The sequence below is a fragment of the Phalaenopsis equestris genome, unplaced genomic scaffold (assembly GCF_001263595.1).
Source record: "Phalaenopsis equestris unplaced genomic scaffold, ASM126359v1 Scaffold000468, whole genome shotgun sequence".
In the NCBI taxonomy this organism is placed as follows: Eukaryota; Viridiplantae; Streptophyta; class Magnoliopsida; order Asparagales; family Orchidaceae; genus Phalaenopsis; species Phalaenopsis equestris.
In genome coordinates, this window is record NW_018164909.1 from 330,553 (window position 1) to 346,338 (window position 15,786).

The 15,786-nt window shown below is 38.3% G+C and overlaps 1 protein-coding gene across 5 annotated transcripts in view; it reads right to left on the reverse strand.

Moving 5' to 3' along the window:
- The window catches only part of LOC110027912 (putative pre-16S rRNA nuclease), a 26,422-nt gene extending 12,549 nt beyond the window's left edge, over window positions 1–13,873 (reverse strand). For all 5 annotated transcript variants that reach the window (XM_020729550.1, XM_020729548.1, XM_020729547.1 and 2 more), the window contains exons 1-4: window positions 13,553–13,873; window positions 13,407–13,466; window positions 13,216–13,328; window positions 8,097–8,165 (exon numbers count right to left, since the gene is read on the reverse strand). In XM_020729550.1, coding sequence (XP_020585209.1) covers window positions 8,097–8,165; window positions 13,216–13,328; window positions 13,407–13,466; window positions 13,553–13,846 — 536 coding nt within the window. In that variant the 5' untranslated portion in view covers window positions 13,847–13,873. The remainder of the gene's footprint in view (window positions 1–8,096; window positions 8,166–13,215; window positions 13,329–13,406; window positions 13,467–13,552) is intronic.
- Window positions 13,874–15,786: the final 1,913 nt, after the last annotated feature.

Genomic DNA, 15,786 nt, shown 5'->3' on the forward strand with positions numbered 1-15,786 from the left:
TATATATATATATATTTTCGGGGTTTCACTATCCCGGCCTTTTTCTCCCTTACCTGTTAATTGTTGGAATGCACGATTAATTTCAGTGTTATGAGTTGGTGGCAAGTGCACGTGTATTTTGCATATACGATTGTCATAGATCCCTTGTAGAGTTTGTTTTTTGTGGGTGTTAATGTCATAGCTAAGGCGCAGGACTATCGTTGACGCACCCCTCGTGGAACTTGTCACTACCGAGTGCCGATACGCCTCATAGCCCACAGACGATAGTTAGACACCCATTGCGGAGCTTGTCGTTTTTGGGTGCTATTATTTAAAATTGGGTGCAAAATGATCGTTCGCACACTCCTCGTGGAGCTTATCACTGTCTGGTGCAGATACGTCTCATAAGCCACGGTCGATAGTTAGACACTCCTCGCAGAGCTTGTAGTTGTCGGATGATAACGTTTAAAGTAGGGTGCACGACATTCGCACACCCCTCACAGAGCTTGTCGTTGTCGAGTGCTAACGTTTAATATAGTGCACAGGACAATCGTTCGCACACCCCTCGCGGAGCATGACACTATCAAGTGTCGATATGTTTCATTGGCCACATGCGATAATTAAACGCCCCTCGCGGAGCTTATCGCTGCCAGCAGTTAAAGTTTAAAGTATAGCGCAGGATGATCGTTCGCACACCCCTTGCGGAGCTTGTCGTTGTCGGGTGCTAATACATCCCATATGCCACTTGAGAATCTTTGCATGGATTGATAAGTTTTTAGCCATTCACAAAGTTTGTTTTTCCGAGTGTAATTATGTCAGTTCCCCAAGTGTGATTACGTAAGTTCCCCGAGCGTAAAAACAATCAGAGAGTGTTGTTAGCAATATTGAATATGTGAAATCTTGAACTTCGAGATGTCATGATTGTAAAAAATCATTTTCATTATATTGATCTTTCAGAATATAAGAATGGTTATAGAAAACAATTATGACAGTACTCCTAACAGCAGGGATATCTCTAAGGGGAGAATTTCTTTAGATCGTCACCACTCCAGCTTCGAGGGACATCGTTCTCTACAAACGTCTTCAGTTTGTATGCTCTAGGTCCAACTCTTTGATGGATGATGTAGGCGTCATTGCAGGTTTAATCTAGCTTTTCCCGATAGCTTACCATCTGGCAGCGGGTTTGGCCTCCTACAGCACCAGGTCCCCTGGGACACTTCTCTTCGCATGTGTGCTTGTTGAAATACTTGATTGTCCTTCGCTTAACCTCTTCTTGTCGGAGGGCTACGTTGGCTCCATTCTCCTCGACTAGATCTAGGGCGAGTATGACTCCTTCGTTATTCACCTCAAGCCACTCTCCTAGATCTACCTCATTGAAAGTTGAGGCAAAGAGTACCATATGGTTGTGTGTTGTATTCGAGCGGTAACATGACTTTCATTCCGTGGGACAACATAAAGGGGCCTATCTGGTGAACGTGGACGACGTTGTTCGGATCGCCCAAAGTAACTAAGGGACCTTTTTCTTTTGCAAATTTAGGATGATTTTTTGTTTTTTGCGGTCTTCGTCTGTCCGTTAGTTCGATGGTGATGTACAAAAGTAAATTTAAGGTTGATCCCTTGACTCATACAGAAGTCTTGAACTCCTTTGTCGGTGATTTGGGTCACATTATTTGTAACTATGACGAGGGGTAATCCGTATCGACATATCAGGTTAGTCCATATGAGCTCCGGACTACTTCTGCAGTTATATGTGTCAGAGGTTTTGCATCTACCCAACTGGAGAAATAGTCGACGACCGCCAGTAGAAACTTTTGTTGTCCATTTGAAGGAGGAAAGATCCCAGAATGCCAAAACCCCACATGGCGAACGTCCAAGGACTGACGATCGGGTGATGTTCTTGGGATGTCTGATGACGCAATAGTCCATACTTCTGACATTGTGTGCACCTTCGGAAATTTTCTTCAGCTTCCTTGAGTAAGCTAGGACAGAAGTAACATTGTTGTTGAATTCGGTGAGCTAGCGACTTTCCTCCGTAATGGCTCCTAGCATTCCTTATCATGAACTTCTTGGAGTATGTCTTCAACCTTGTCCCCCACAATGTTTTTTAGGTATAAGGGCATGGCCGACTTTCTGAAAAGTTTTCCCTCGCTTAGTAAGTATTAGGCAGCCTTACATTCGAATCTCCTATGATCGGTGACTTCTTCATCGTTATTCTCCGTATTTAGGTAACGAATATATGAGCTCATCTAGCTTTTCTTCTCCTCATGATGTATCTCCATTGCTAGTGGTTCTTCGATTGAGGATCTATCGAGTTTTTTCAGTGGCCCTTCTCCTAGATGAAGGCTTCGGGATATGAGGTCAGCAACCTGATTTTCCTCTCTTCAGATATGTTCAATTCTGAAGCTAGTAAAGCAACTGATCTTCGTCTTCACCTTCTCTATGTATTTCTCCATAGTCTCGTCTCTAGTTTTGAATTTCCTGTTGATTTGGTTTACTATGAGTTGTGAATCGGCCTTTACCATTACGTGGAGGACTCCCATCTCCAAGGCTAGGCGAAATCCTGTAAAATTAAATATTCTAGTTTTGTTTACCATGTTGGCATGCATCACATACATGATCTAAAGTAAAACCAATCATTGATAAACCAATTAGAACATCTAATTTTGATACAATTTGTAATGTATGCATACTAGCATGACAGTATCCTATGCCATAATCACGCATCTTCAACGCTAGTTTTCAAACATACGATAAATTTTAAATTACGATAAATTTTATAAACCATAATATTTAAATTTTATAAATTATCAATATCTAACATATAAACATTGTTTTGTCAATTTCCAACAAAAATACATGAACCATTTATTTTAATTAAACAACGTGATGAATAAAAGTAATTTCATAACCTTTATTACAGAATTTACTTATACTCAAAATATTATATTTTGGACCATATACTATGGAATCAATTCCGATGATTTTCTTTTTGGAGTTATCTCCAAATATAACTTGTCCTCCATCCATTAGTTCTAATAATGCAAATCTAGTATGATCACCTGTCACGTGTCTTGAGCATCAACCATCTAAATACCACACCCCTCCACCGATTTTATTTTAGAGAAATGCCTACAAAAATCAACTCAATTAGTTAATTTAGGGACCCATATATGCTTGGGTTCATTTTCAAAAAAAGGAATAAATCCATGATCATTTTGCATAGATGATTGTGTATATTTTGTGTCTGACTATCCAAACATATGTCGAATTTGAATCTGAATGAGCACGTTTTGCATAATAATCAAAAGATATGTCCATGTTTGTTAAAATAATGACACCGCAAATTCGTATTTGCACAGAATCTTTTTGTTTGTTGATGATGATGTGGACGATTAATATTTGCACGAGTATGATTATTTAAGTGATACATTTTCTCTAACTTTGAAATTAATACATAATGATCACATGAAATACTCTTAGAAATATTATTTTTTTTCTAGAGTGATTCATATTAAACTCAATTTATTATATTATCTAAATATATATGACATTTTTCTAGCTTAAGATGTTTATTTCTTAATTTTTTTATATTCACTATGCAACTCATTGAATGTCTCATCTAACTCTCTATATGATAAAATCATTATCACTTACATACTTTTGGGCGTCCTGCAAACAAAACCTCATACTCCACTTGGATGTTAGTCCATGGAAAATTTACCTCGATTGAGTGGTAAACGATTTCCCCTGCGGGACTGCACAGAAAAATTCCAAGTTCAGCACTTGATTGGTCAGATGTCCCATCAGTAAACAAGGTCCAAGTCAATCCGTCGATCGGTAGATCCTCGTTCTCCCCTCTTGATTCAAAGAAATCTGCCAGAAAATCTACAACCACTCGTGCTTTTATTGTCGATCGAGGGACATAGGAGATATCAAACTCGTTCAGTTCCACAGCTCATTTGAATAGCCGACCGAAATGCCCTGATCTGGTAAGAATAGATTTTAATGGGTGATCTGTGATAAGTTGTATGGGATGTACCTGAAAATATGATCGGAGCCTCTGTGCTGAAGTGACCAAGGCAAAGGTCAATTTCTCCATTATGGCATATCGGAGTTCAGCTCCTTTAAAAACTTGGTCGGTGCAGTACATTAGATGCTACTTTCCGAGCTATTCTCTGACCAAGACTGAACTGACGGCTTTGGGGCCGACCCTGAGGTAAAGATAAAGCTTTTCTTTCGGCTTTGGGCTCTGAAAGAGGGGAGGAGGCAAGGACTTGTTTGAGATTCCTGAAGACCTCTTCGCATTCTGGTGTTCATTTGAAGTATTTGGCTCTCCTGGGTACTTTAAAGAATGGGGCGCACTTATCACCTGACTTTGAGATGAACCTGCTCATACCAATGATTCGACCGGTTAGCTTCCAGATTTCCTTGGTATTTTTAGGGAGGGACATATTGAAGAGTGTTTGGATCTTTTCCGGGTTGGCCTTTATGCCTTCAAGGGTAGCAAATACCCTGAAATTTCTCAGTCGCGGCCCCAAAAGTGCACTTCAGTGGGTTTAGTTTTATGTTAAATTTTTTAAGCGTTAGAAAAGTTTATTTTAAATCCTCAATGTGATGCTCAACCAACTGACTTTTAACCAGTAAATCATCGACATACACCTCAATGTTCCTTCCTTTTTTATTAGCAAAAATTACATCCATGGGGTGTTGGTAAGTCGCTCAGACATTTTAAGCCCAAAAAACATCACATTATAACAAAAAAACTCCCTCACAAAAAAAGTGATTTTCTCCACGTCAGATGGGTGCATCTTGATCTGATAGTGCCCGAAAAATGTATGAAGGAAACTAAGAACTGAGTGGCCGACCGTCAAATCCACCGGGGCATCGATTCTCGGTAGGGGATAGCGAGTTTTTTGGACAAGCGGAGTTCAGATTGGTGAAGTCCACGCATATCCTCCACTTTTTGTTGGCCTTCTGAATCATTACCATGTTGAAAACCCATGTGAGGCATTGTATCTCCCGAATGTACCCTACCTCCACTAGCTTTCGCACTCTCTCGAATGGATCCTGCCAACGACATGGTCGAACTCCTGATCTCCTGTTTCATGAGTCAAGCCGATGGATCAATGTTCAACCTGTGTCACACAACATCGTTTGACACGTCTGGCGTCTCAGAGGTCGTTCATGCAAAAACATCATATTTTCTCGAAGGTTTTGATCAGCAACTCCCTGTGACCTGCATCAAAAGCTTCGCTTATCAAAAAGCATCTAGCTGGTTCTCCTTCGACCGTCAAAATCTTGCGAGTGGTCTCGAAACCACTTTCCCCGCATTTTGGATATTCAGCGGATCGTGCTCTACGTTGCTTATAGCCATCAAGTAGCAGACCTAGAACTGCTCCAAGTCACTCCTGATTTCCAGGAAACTTGGCAGCGACGTGGTATGTAGAGATTATTGCTCTGAAATTGTTCAGCAGCAGTTGGTCGAATATAGCATTATAAGTTGGGGACAAATCCAACACAAGAAAAATTTATGTGAGCGTAAATTATTTTTTGTTTTCTCCTCAACTTGTGGGGAGCCCGATCACTCCCACTGCTTCCTTCGTTTCACCTGAGAATCCATATAGAGGACCGGCCGGTGCAGTCATCCGATCGGCATTGAGGCTTAGCCTGTCAAATACCTATTTGAATTCTACGGTCAATATAACTCCTTGTATCAATGAGAATACTCCATACTTAGTAATTGTTTATTAATGTTGTTATTACAATGGCGTCGTTGTATGGGTTTCCCTTTTGGGGAACAGCCTCGTCAATGAAATAGATAGGCGTATAACCCTTAGGTTTCATGGCAAAGGTGGCGACGCAGAGTTCCCATGTTTGTTATCTCTTCCAGCTTGTCCTCCTAGGTGGATCGCTTCTTCCGAAGTTTGCGGGCACTTACCCCGCAATGTGAATGGCGTTGGTGCAAATGGGCCCATCGGTCGCTCCTCCCACGGAAGTCTTGCTTTGCCTTAGAGTCACGGCTCCAGGGGCAAAATTCTTTCAACTCCCCCCCCCCCCCCATTCCCTCCCTTCGTAGGTGTCTGCACTCTTCTATGTCGTGTTCGTGATTTTTGTAATAAGTATTTTCTACTATCCCGAAGAAAAACTCCAACCCTGGCCGGCGTTGCTTTCCTGAAGAACTACTTATAATGGATGGCGTCCACTATCTCCTCCATGGATACCCTAAGAGGGGTTTCACGAGTAACCCTATGATTATATTGGGGGTGTTCACAATGGTACAATGATTGGTAGTTCTGGGCCTTGGTCTATTGCCTCTAGTCCTCCCGACGTTCGGTGGAGTGATTGTCGGGGTGACCCTCGTAGCAAGTGAGGTTTGACGGTCGTGCGATTTATCTGAGTTGTCCTCTGTTGTCTTGTGGTGCTCTTTTTTGGTGTCTTTGTTGGGCTTGCTCAGGGGCGTTCTCATAGGCGACGATGTATTTGTTGACCATCTCTAACAGCTCGGTCAAGCTTTGTGGCTCTGCGAGTTTGAGGTCAAAACGGAACCTCTCCGACCTCACTCCTTACGTCGCGCGGCCTGGGCCATGTCGGGCTTCAAGTCTTTTAACATCAAATGTTTCGCTCGGGAAGCATGCGAAAAACAATTGCAAGCTCTTGTTGCCCCTCTGCTTCAACTGCCACAGCGATCGAGCGCTCTTCTTAAACCTCATGGCACTGATAAATTAAGAAAGGAAAAGTCTTCTAAGCTTCGCAAAATAGGCGATTACCCCCGAAAGGAATCTGTTGAACCACCTTAATGTTGTCGATCTCAGCGTCGTAAAGAAAAGCTTACACTTGAAAGCGTCATAAATTTTCAACGGGCAGATGGACAATTTGAATGAAGCGAGACGGTCGTTGGGATCCACCCATCCTTTATACGCTCTAAGACCGGCATCTTGAACTTCTCCGGGGGTTCAACTTCGGAGACCTGTATGAAGAAAGCGTTCTCCGACTATCTTTGTAACTCGGTCCGCACCGGTCGGTTCCTCTCCTCCACGTGGGCGAATCATATGTTGTCTTGGTATAGACCGTTGTTGAGCTTTTCCCACAGGTGGATCCCCTTCTTCCATTGTTGGTTGGCGGTTCCCCTTGAGTGGAGTTGAGTGCTCCTTGTCATGTGGGCTCTTCTCATGGAACTGGGGCTGCTGCTAGAGCAGCAACCACCATAAAAACTTCTGCTAACTTTCCTGACATCTGGTTGGTGATCTGAGTTCTCAAATTTTGCAGGTCTTGTTGAACTAATTCTTTCATAAACTCTCAGGTGCATGTTGCTTCTCCTTCGTTCCTCTGTCTAGACTCCCCCTATTGTTGTTGTTAGGCTACTCTTCTTGTTGACAACATGTTTCCAAGCTCACCGCACCTTAAATAATGTTGAATCCAAAAATATCTGGAAAACACACCCAGTGAATGGAACTTTTCTTAGGAAGTGATTAAAAGAGAGAGTAGTAGTAGACAGACAAAAGATGTCCCTTATTCATAATATGAACGCCTAATTATAAGCCTAGGTCTCAATATTATAGAAATACATATTAACCCCCTCATTAACTTTTAAGGGGTGTTTTTTTTATAATTATAAAGTTATTTACATATAATAAAATCGATGATCGATTCGATTGATGAGGGTCGTCGATCATCTGTCAAGCATTAGTTAGGTCGATATATAGTCCGAAATAGTGCTCCCGTCGATCGTTTTGAAGGTTAATAATTATTGCACTACGGGATTTTCTCTTAGCGTCTTCTTCCAATCATTCGGATAAGGTACCTCCTTCACCAATACTCATTTGGAAACGAATGTCGAAGGCTATGCTCGATCGTCCGCATCTTCTTCTTGAGTCCGCTCATCTATTTTGAGATTCGTGTTGTCAATCTTTATGCATACAGCTATGAATATAAATAAGGAGATTTGAGTGTTAATATAAATCAATAGAATTCGTGCAATGTATGTAAACTATCCATAGAAAAAACATACACTAGAGTTTTATCATAATAAAATTAGGAAAAGAAACTCTCAATTCTTTGTGAAGACTCGCCAACAAACAAAACAAAAAAACACATTACAAAAATAAAATAAAGCCCACCTTTCTATCATGTAGTCAAGAGCATCTAGTGTGGTCCCATACTCATCTTGCAGATATACCCTCCAACCACTGCACAAATAATTTAGCAACAAAAGCTCTTCAATACAGATGAACTTTCCTATAACAGTTACCAGAAAGGAAAAAAAAGAACGTAGCGTGAATAAAAAGTTCAAAGTTACTTTTGTGTGCTACTAGTGCAAAGTTCCGAACAATTACAAAAGTATTTAATGAACATCACATGATTTAAAACATGAGGCAAAATGTGAAAATAAAATTGGCAATTTCAAGTAACTTTTAAGCTCTGCATGTTTGCAATAATTCATATAGACCAAAATTTTTATAGTATAGAATTATGTAGGTGACGATACAAGTTATAGTTGATGTAAGCAAGATGTCTCCATCACACAACAATTTTTTAAAATTAATTTTAAAACAAAATAGATTAAGGTTATATGCCTTGGGTTATTTGTATTCCTAAACAGTCATTTGATGTTTGGTTATAATGAAATAATTATCATTATTAAGTATAATATCATTCAATAATAATGATAAGCTTATTATTAATAGGTCGAGTTTTAATAGTAAATGGATCATTTTTAATTAATTTGTGCTGGTTGACCATAATGCAAATGCAATTACATGTAAAATAAGTAGATTAGATCATCAGCTAATAAAATTAAGATTCAAATGTCTAAATGTGGCACAAAAACTTAAAAGAATGGAAAGCTCCTGGACTTTTGGAAAGAGTTTCAAATTTCTAAAATGCAAGATAGGTCCAGATCGAGACAGTTTAGCATGATAGAAAAGAAAGGGTTCAAGCATAGGTGTCTACCTCGAACCAAAGTGTCCAACTACATAATGTGGTCAAATAAAGTAATGACCTAGTTGAAATTGCATGATTAAGTGGGCATGATTGAACTCAAAAGAGTTTCCTAGAAGGAAGGCCATAGGATGATAACAAGGTTGAGAGGTCTTAACCGTACTAAGAATAACTTAGAGAGAATTAACAAGTCAAGATAAGGACAATCAAATGTATACAATCAAACTGAATAATTTCCTAGCCAAAAAAGCAAAATTAAAATAGTGAAGTAGCAAATATAAGCAGGCATGGGCATGACTATAAAAAGGTCAAGTTAGTCCAAAGAATACTAGTCTAAGTGGATCCTCGGTCAAACAACTATGATTGAGAAATATAAATTGTATAAATGATAAACTCAAATAAAATGGTATGACCTAATTTGAAAAATAAGTTAGCTGAGAGTGCATAGCGAAGCTAGGGATTGAGTTAAGTTGACAATCATGGTGATATATGCATGATGATTATGGACCAAAAGATCTCTAGAAGTATTTCATCAGGTATAATGACATGCAATATAATTTGAACTTAAAAAAAACTTAAGTAGATGGTCATATTATGATGTGCAGGTTATCCTATGATATGTGATCCCTTACCAATCAACCTATCAACAATGGCAAGCCAATAAACTAAAAAAAACTGTGGGGTTTAAATAAAATAAACTAAAATTAATAGCTATTTGGTTAATATTATCATAATATGATTCTAAATGACACAGTTTTATAGCTCTTAGAAGTTGTTTAGGTAGTGGATTTTAGGGGGAGGTAGTTGTGGAAAGATATGAGAAGAATAATAAGGCAGTTGGACAGATACACCACTGAGGATACAACACTCCTTAGACAAAAAAATCAGAGAATAAAATCTCCAAAAACACCTAAACAAAGCTAATCTCTCAAAAACACCTAAACAAAGCTAATCTCTCAAAACTAGCAAAATACATGCATAAGCAGTCTCAAAATAGAAATAACCCTAATTAGAGATCATGGAATAGGAAGAAAAATCAAAAAAAGTAAAACATCGTGCATAAATTGATAACTGGACAAAATTCCAGTGTTCGGTTCTCCCCTGATCGTGAAAACTGTAGATTTTTACAGGTATAGCAAAAATCCCGCAAGCAATAGCTCAGGATGCTTGGTACTGTGGCTTTGTGGGATGCTCCTGCATCATTCTCCCCAGCTAAGAGAAGTTTTTTTTTCTGATATAGAAATACACGAATCCTGCTATCAAATGTAATTTCCAACAAAGTACCTAAGGAGATTTCCAGGACTATGTTTCACCACCCAATTTGGCCATCTATCTATGAATGCGCTGATGAATTGAGTTGTATCTTAGTATTCATTTCAATTCCAAAATTCACTCAATCTCAAGTGATGATATATTGCACCTCCCTATGTAGTGGTAACCTAAGAGGTAGGCTATAAATTAGTCAATCCTGAAATCCTCCTAGATAGAGTTCTCATGTGTCTGATATCAACTCATCGAACTCATTACTTTCTAGGACAATCAAATTAGTCTTGTTGGCATCTCTCTCATGGGCTCAACATAAATCACTAGCATCTCTCTCTCATCAGCTGCAAGCAGATACTCCTCTTTGAAGTTTTCATTCTCTCCCATGTCACTGTGCATTTCTTCAGCTGATCCCGGCTCAGTGAAAAATATCAATTTTTTATTTGGGCAATCTGATACAATGTGCCCAAAACTGTGACACTTAAAGCGTTTTCTGGCTGGGATAAATTTAAGTGTGTTTGTTGTCTCCACTTTTTCTCCACTATGAACTGGTTTTTCCTCGGGCGGGGTCGGCCGGGATGCTCTACTGAGGGTACTCTTGATGCTTAATCCTAGGGTTGAACTCTGCATGTAAAGTGCGACAGTCACCTGATGATGTTGTTGTTTCTTCACTTTTAAAGCTAGCGAGTATAAAACAATACGAGTGCAACTACACTACAGTACTAATAGAAAACCTCAATCCTCTAAGATATATCGCAATTGTGTGCTCATTTGGTTCTACGAACTCAAATTTCAGCATGAGTTGATCAAATTCAATTGTATATTCCTCCACAGAACAATCTTGGCCATGACCTAAGCATATTGGCCATTAATGCCATCTCAGGTTGACTAGTCAAAAGCAAAAGAATTTTTTGGATCAGATGAACTCCTGAAGATGCATTAAGGTTCTTTGGACTTTCTCTTCCCAAAAATTTTTTCTCCCCATCTGATCACCCTCAAACCAAGTTTATAAGAGACTTATTCATGTCTTTCCTTCCTCCAATTTCTATCTGTCCTGATAATTAGGATAGGTTTGGGGCCATGCCAAGAGTCAACTATAGATGTACCTGGCTCAGGAATTCGAAGAGATGTTGTTGATTGAATGTAGTAATCATCATCCACATTATCATAATCCAATAATAACCCTTAGTAAATAGGTTTACCATGAGTTGATAAACATGTTGAACTTAACTCTAGGTGTTAATTAATCAATAGAATTAAATGGTCTAATTAATTTCATCAATAAATAAATAGATTTCACTTAATGCTCAAATTGGTTTAATTCGATCATAATGACCCATTTGACATAATTAATGTTATTAAATGGCTAGATTTGATGAGAGTTACCTTTCTAACATTGTAAACAAGATTTACACCCATTGGTTTGATTTAATTTGACCATTTCAATATATTTGGCTCAATAATGATGGAGAAGTTCAGTTAATGGGTCTCAATGACCCATTGGACCAAATTGGGCCAAATGTGTTTGACCAAGGTCAAGTCATGTTAAAGTGAACCTAAGGATGTTCCGCATCCAATTAATCAAACCAATTTCATGTTTTTGTCAAGTTGGCTCAACTGACCCATTTCAATTCAAATTGATCAAATGTAATCATTTGGGTACATTTGGGGTCTAAGGAGCAATTTTGAGTGTGTATAACCTACGGATGTTATCATATTAGTATAAAGTCTATGTTAGTTAGTTTAGACATCTAATCACAACATAACCAGATTTCCCCATTTTAGGGAGATTTGAGTGCATTTAGCCTACCAATTAGCCATCAAAGTGATGCCAATTGGGACCTAGAAGGCTCTTATACTGACCTTTAAAGTATCTCAAAGTTTATCTAACATTCGAGAAGAAAATTGAATGACAATTTATACCTACCAGAAACCATTGTGCTTAAACGTGGATAAGACCTGCCTTAGAATGTGCTACAACAAACCTAATGAATGATCATGATTTGAGTATTGACATTTTTATATCAAAATTGATAAACTCAAGCTAAAATTACCAAATGTTTAACCAGAACATTGTTCTTCGAGTCATGCAAAACCTACTGGAACTGCTTATGGTTGCATGACCCTCAAAATTGGGAAGAGGGGAGGAGGGAGGGGTGAGGGTCACAACCCCCACGTCTATTCAAGGTAGAGGCAATTTTAAGTAATGACTCCTAACTATTTAAGTATTTAAACATTTTAGATATGAAACAAATACAACAACAACAACAAGCTTTAGTGTGGCCTACCGACTACATGAATCCTTTCTCTCCATTGTCTTAAAACCAAATAATGACAAAAAAAAGAGTATAGAAAGGAAGCTTCAAATAAAATCTAGAAAACAAACAATGAAAAAAATCCTATGGCAAGAAACAAAGGCGAAAATCATACCGCTCAGCAGCTTGGACCGCAATCCTACCAGCCATGATGCGAACTTTGTTGGATATTCAAGGTAGAGGCAATTTTAAGTAATGACTCCTAACTATTTAAGTATTTAAACATTTTAGATATGAAACAAATACAACAACAACAACAAGCTTTAGTGTGGCCTACCGACTACATGAATCCTTTCTCTCCATTGTCTTAAAACCAAATAATGACAAAAAAAAGAGTATAGAAAGGAAGCTTCAAATAAAATCTAGAAAACAAACAATGAAAAAAATCCTATGGCAAGAAACAAAGGCGAAAATCATACCGCTCAGCAGCTTGGACCGCAATCCTACCAGCCATGATGCGAACTTTGTTGGATATTCAAGGTAGAGGCAATTTTAAGTAATGACTCCTAACTATTTAAGTATTTAAACATTTTAGATATGAAACAAATACAACAACCACAAGCTTTAGTGTGGCCTACCCACTACATGAATCCTTTCTCTCCATTGTCTTAAAACCAAATAATGACAAAAAAAAAGAGTATAGAAAGGAAGCTTCAAATAAAATCTAGAAAACAATCAATGAAAAAAATCCTATGCCAAGAAACAAAAGCGAAAATCATACCGCTCAGCAGCTTGGACAGCAATCCTACCAGCTATGCTGCGAACTTTGTTGGACTGCGGGGTCTCCTTACCATCATGAGACTTGGGAAGCCCTATAATGAATTCATCGGCTTCCTAACCACAGTGTTTTGTAAATTAGAGCATTGGAAGTACCAAGAATCGGGAAAATCGAAACTGGAACCAAGAAGAGACCTCCATCTCGGCAATTTTGAGAAGGCGCATCTCCAGTTTCTTCCCCCGAAGATCCAAAACCTGTCGATCAGGAACTTGCATAAGACCCAGAAAACAGAAAGCCGAAGACAAATAAGAAGAGTAGTAGCAGTATTTTGAGCAGTTACTGTAAGGGGACGAGGGAAGAAGCCTTTCCCGAGAGCGAGGCCAGTGTGTGAGGAGCCAAGATCGACCCCAAGGCTGAAACCTCCGCCCCGCCAGGAGGGGTAGCTGCGTCGATGGAGAGCGTTAGGCGGTATCACCCCTCCTCCACCAGTTGTCGTCGGGAAGGAGGACAATCCCCTAACCCTAATTCCACATCGAATAAGATAATGCTTTGTTGAGATGCAATCCATGACATTGACATTAGTAGGATATAGCAACGCAGCCTGCGGCGGCACAAGTGGATTCGCCTGCAACATCTCAGCTCGGGATGGCAGTGCGATCTCTCGGCATCCGTTAGCTATATATATATATATATATATATATATATATTTTATTTTTTTATTTTTTTTGCTGTTTATTTAAAATATGTGGTAAGTTGTTGTTGATAAATTTACTATTTATTATTTTTTATAATTTTAAAATAATATTATTTTTGAATAAATAACATTTTTGTTCTTGTAATATAATATTGTTCAGCACAATCTATTCATAAAAGCAAATGTTCAATTCAAACATTATAAAGAAAAAACGAACAACTCATTGAACAATAAGTAACACGATAATCAAAATTAAAAAATAATAATTAATATAATAATTAATGATATGATTGATGTGTGCTTGAAAATTCGTGGTGGTAGAGTAATGGATTATTATTTTAGCGTTATACGAGAATTCAACACACACACAAATGAAATAGTAACAAGTAGTGACGACTCCATAAATTTTTATATGGAAAACCCAGAAAGGGAAAAAACTATGGGGTCTCACACAGTTGCAAAAATCTACTATTGATTGATTATTACATAAATCTTTTGTCCCGCAGACGGAAATGAGTAACTATATTTTTCAAATTACAGTATCGAATGTCGGCATCTGATTGATGCTAATTGATGACGATTGATAGTGGTCGACGGAGGTCGGCGGTGGTCGATTGCGGTTTACGAAAGTCGACGGAGGTCAGCGGCTGCAAGCGGTGGTCGACGGAGTTTGGTGGTGGTCGGCAGCTAGGGGTGTAAACAAACCGAACACGAACGAACAGAGCTTGTGTTCGTGTTCGGTTCGTTTGATATTTATTTTGTTTGAAATAAGCTCAAGTTAGAAATTGTTCGTGAAGTCACTGTTCGTGTTCGTTTCTTAACGAACGAGTCGAGCATGGGCTGTTCGCGAACGGCGAGCCAGTTTGACATCCCTAATATTAATATATATAAATAGTATATTATATTAATCATATAACTTATATTATATAAATATATAATATCTATATTAGTATATTACTAATATAGTATATTAATATGTTATTATTATTAATTTATTATATATTATAATTTATAAAATTTAATTTTTTAAAATATCATGTTTTATACATAATTATTTGAAATTATTTTATATTTCAAACAATAACAATTCGAACACGAACGAACGAATCACTGTTCATGTTTGATTCGTTTAACTAACCGAACGAAAAAAATTTGTTTGTGTTCGTCTCATTTACTTATCGAACGAATCGAACACAAACTCATTGACGAACCGAACATGAACTGTTCGCGAACAACGAGCTTTTTTGATAGCCCTATCGGCAGCGGTCGGAGGTAATGCTGAGCTGCAGCTCTTTCTCAAGACCTCAAGCTCTCTCTTTAGGCTTCACCCCCCTCATGAAAGGGGAGGGGCTCTATTAATATTATTCTGAGTATAATTAATGCATGAATATGAACTATTTAGATCGAACGGTCCAGAAAGCTTCTCTCAATCAAACGGCGATTAATGGACATTTAGGTCCCTAAATGATGTCAGAATTGAGTGATCTTAGGCTCGTTGAATTCTTCTTGTCGAAATGCTCGATTCTACTATAACCTTACTAGACTTGACATATGTTTGATTTTCCAAGCGTGTCCAGATATCTTTCAACAATAGTTTAATGACTTGATATGGGCTTGATTTGACTCAAATTGGACTAAATTTAATATCATTGGGTCTGTCTCATCGAGCCGGTCAGTTTAACAGTAAGTTTACTGAAATTAGAGCTCTGGATGATTGTTAATCAAAGTTTGAAAGTTTATTGCTAAAAAAATTACATCGAGATTCGTGTTGAATGATAAAAATTTGTTGGTGGCATATCAATGATAATATTATTTTTAAAATGCATTTGGTGTATGTCATGAGATAAGTCGTTATTCAAGAAAACTCTCATCATCGTTCA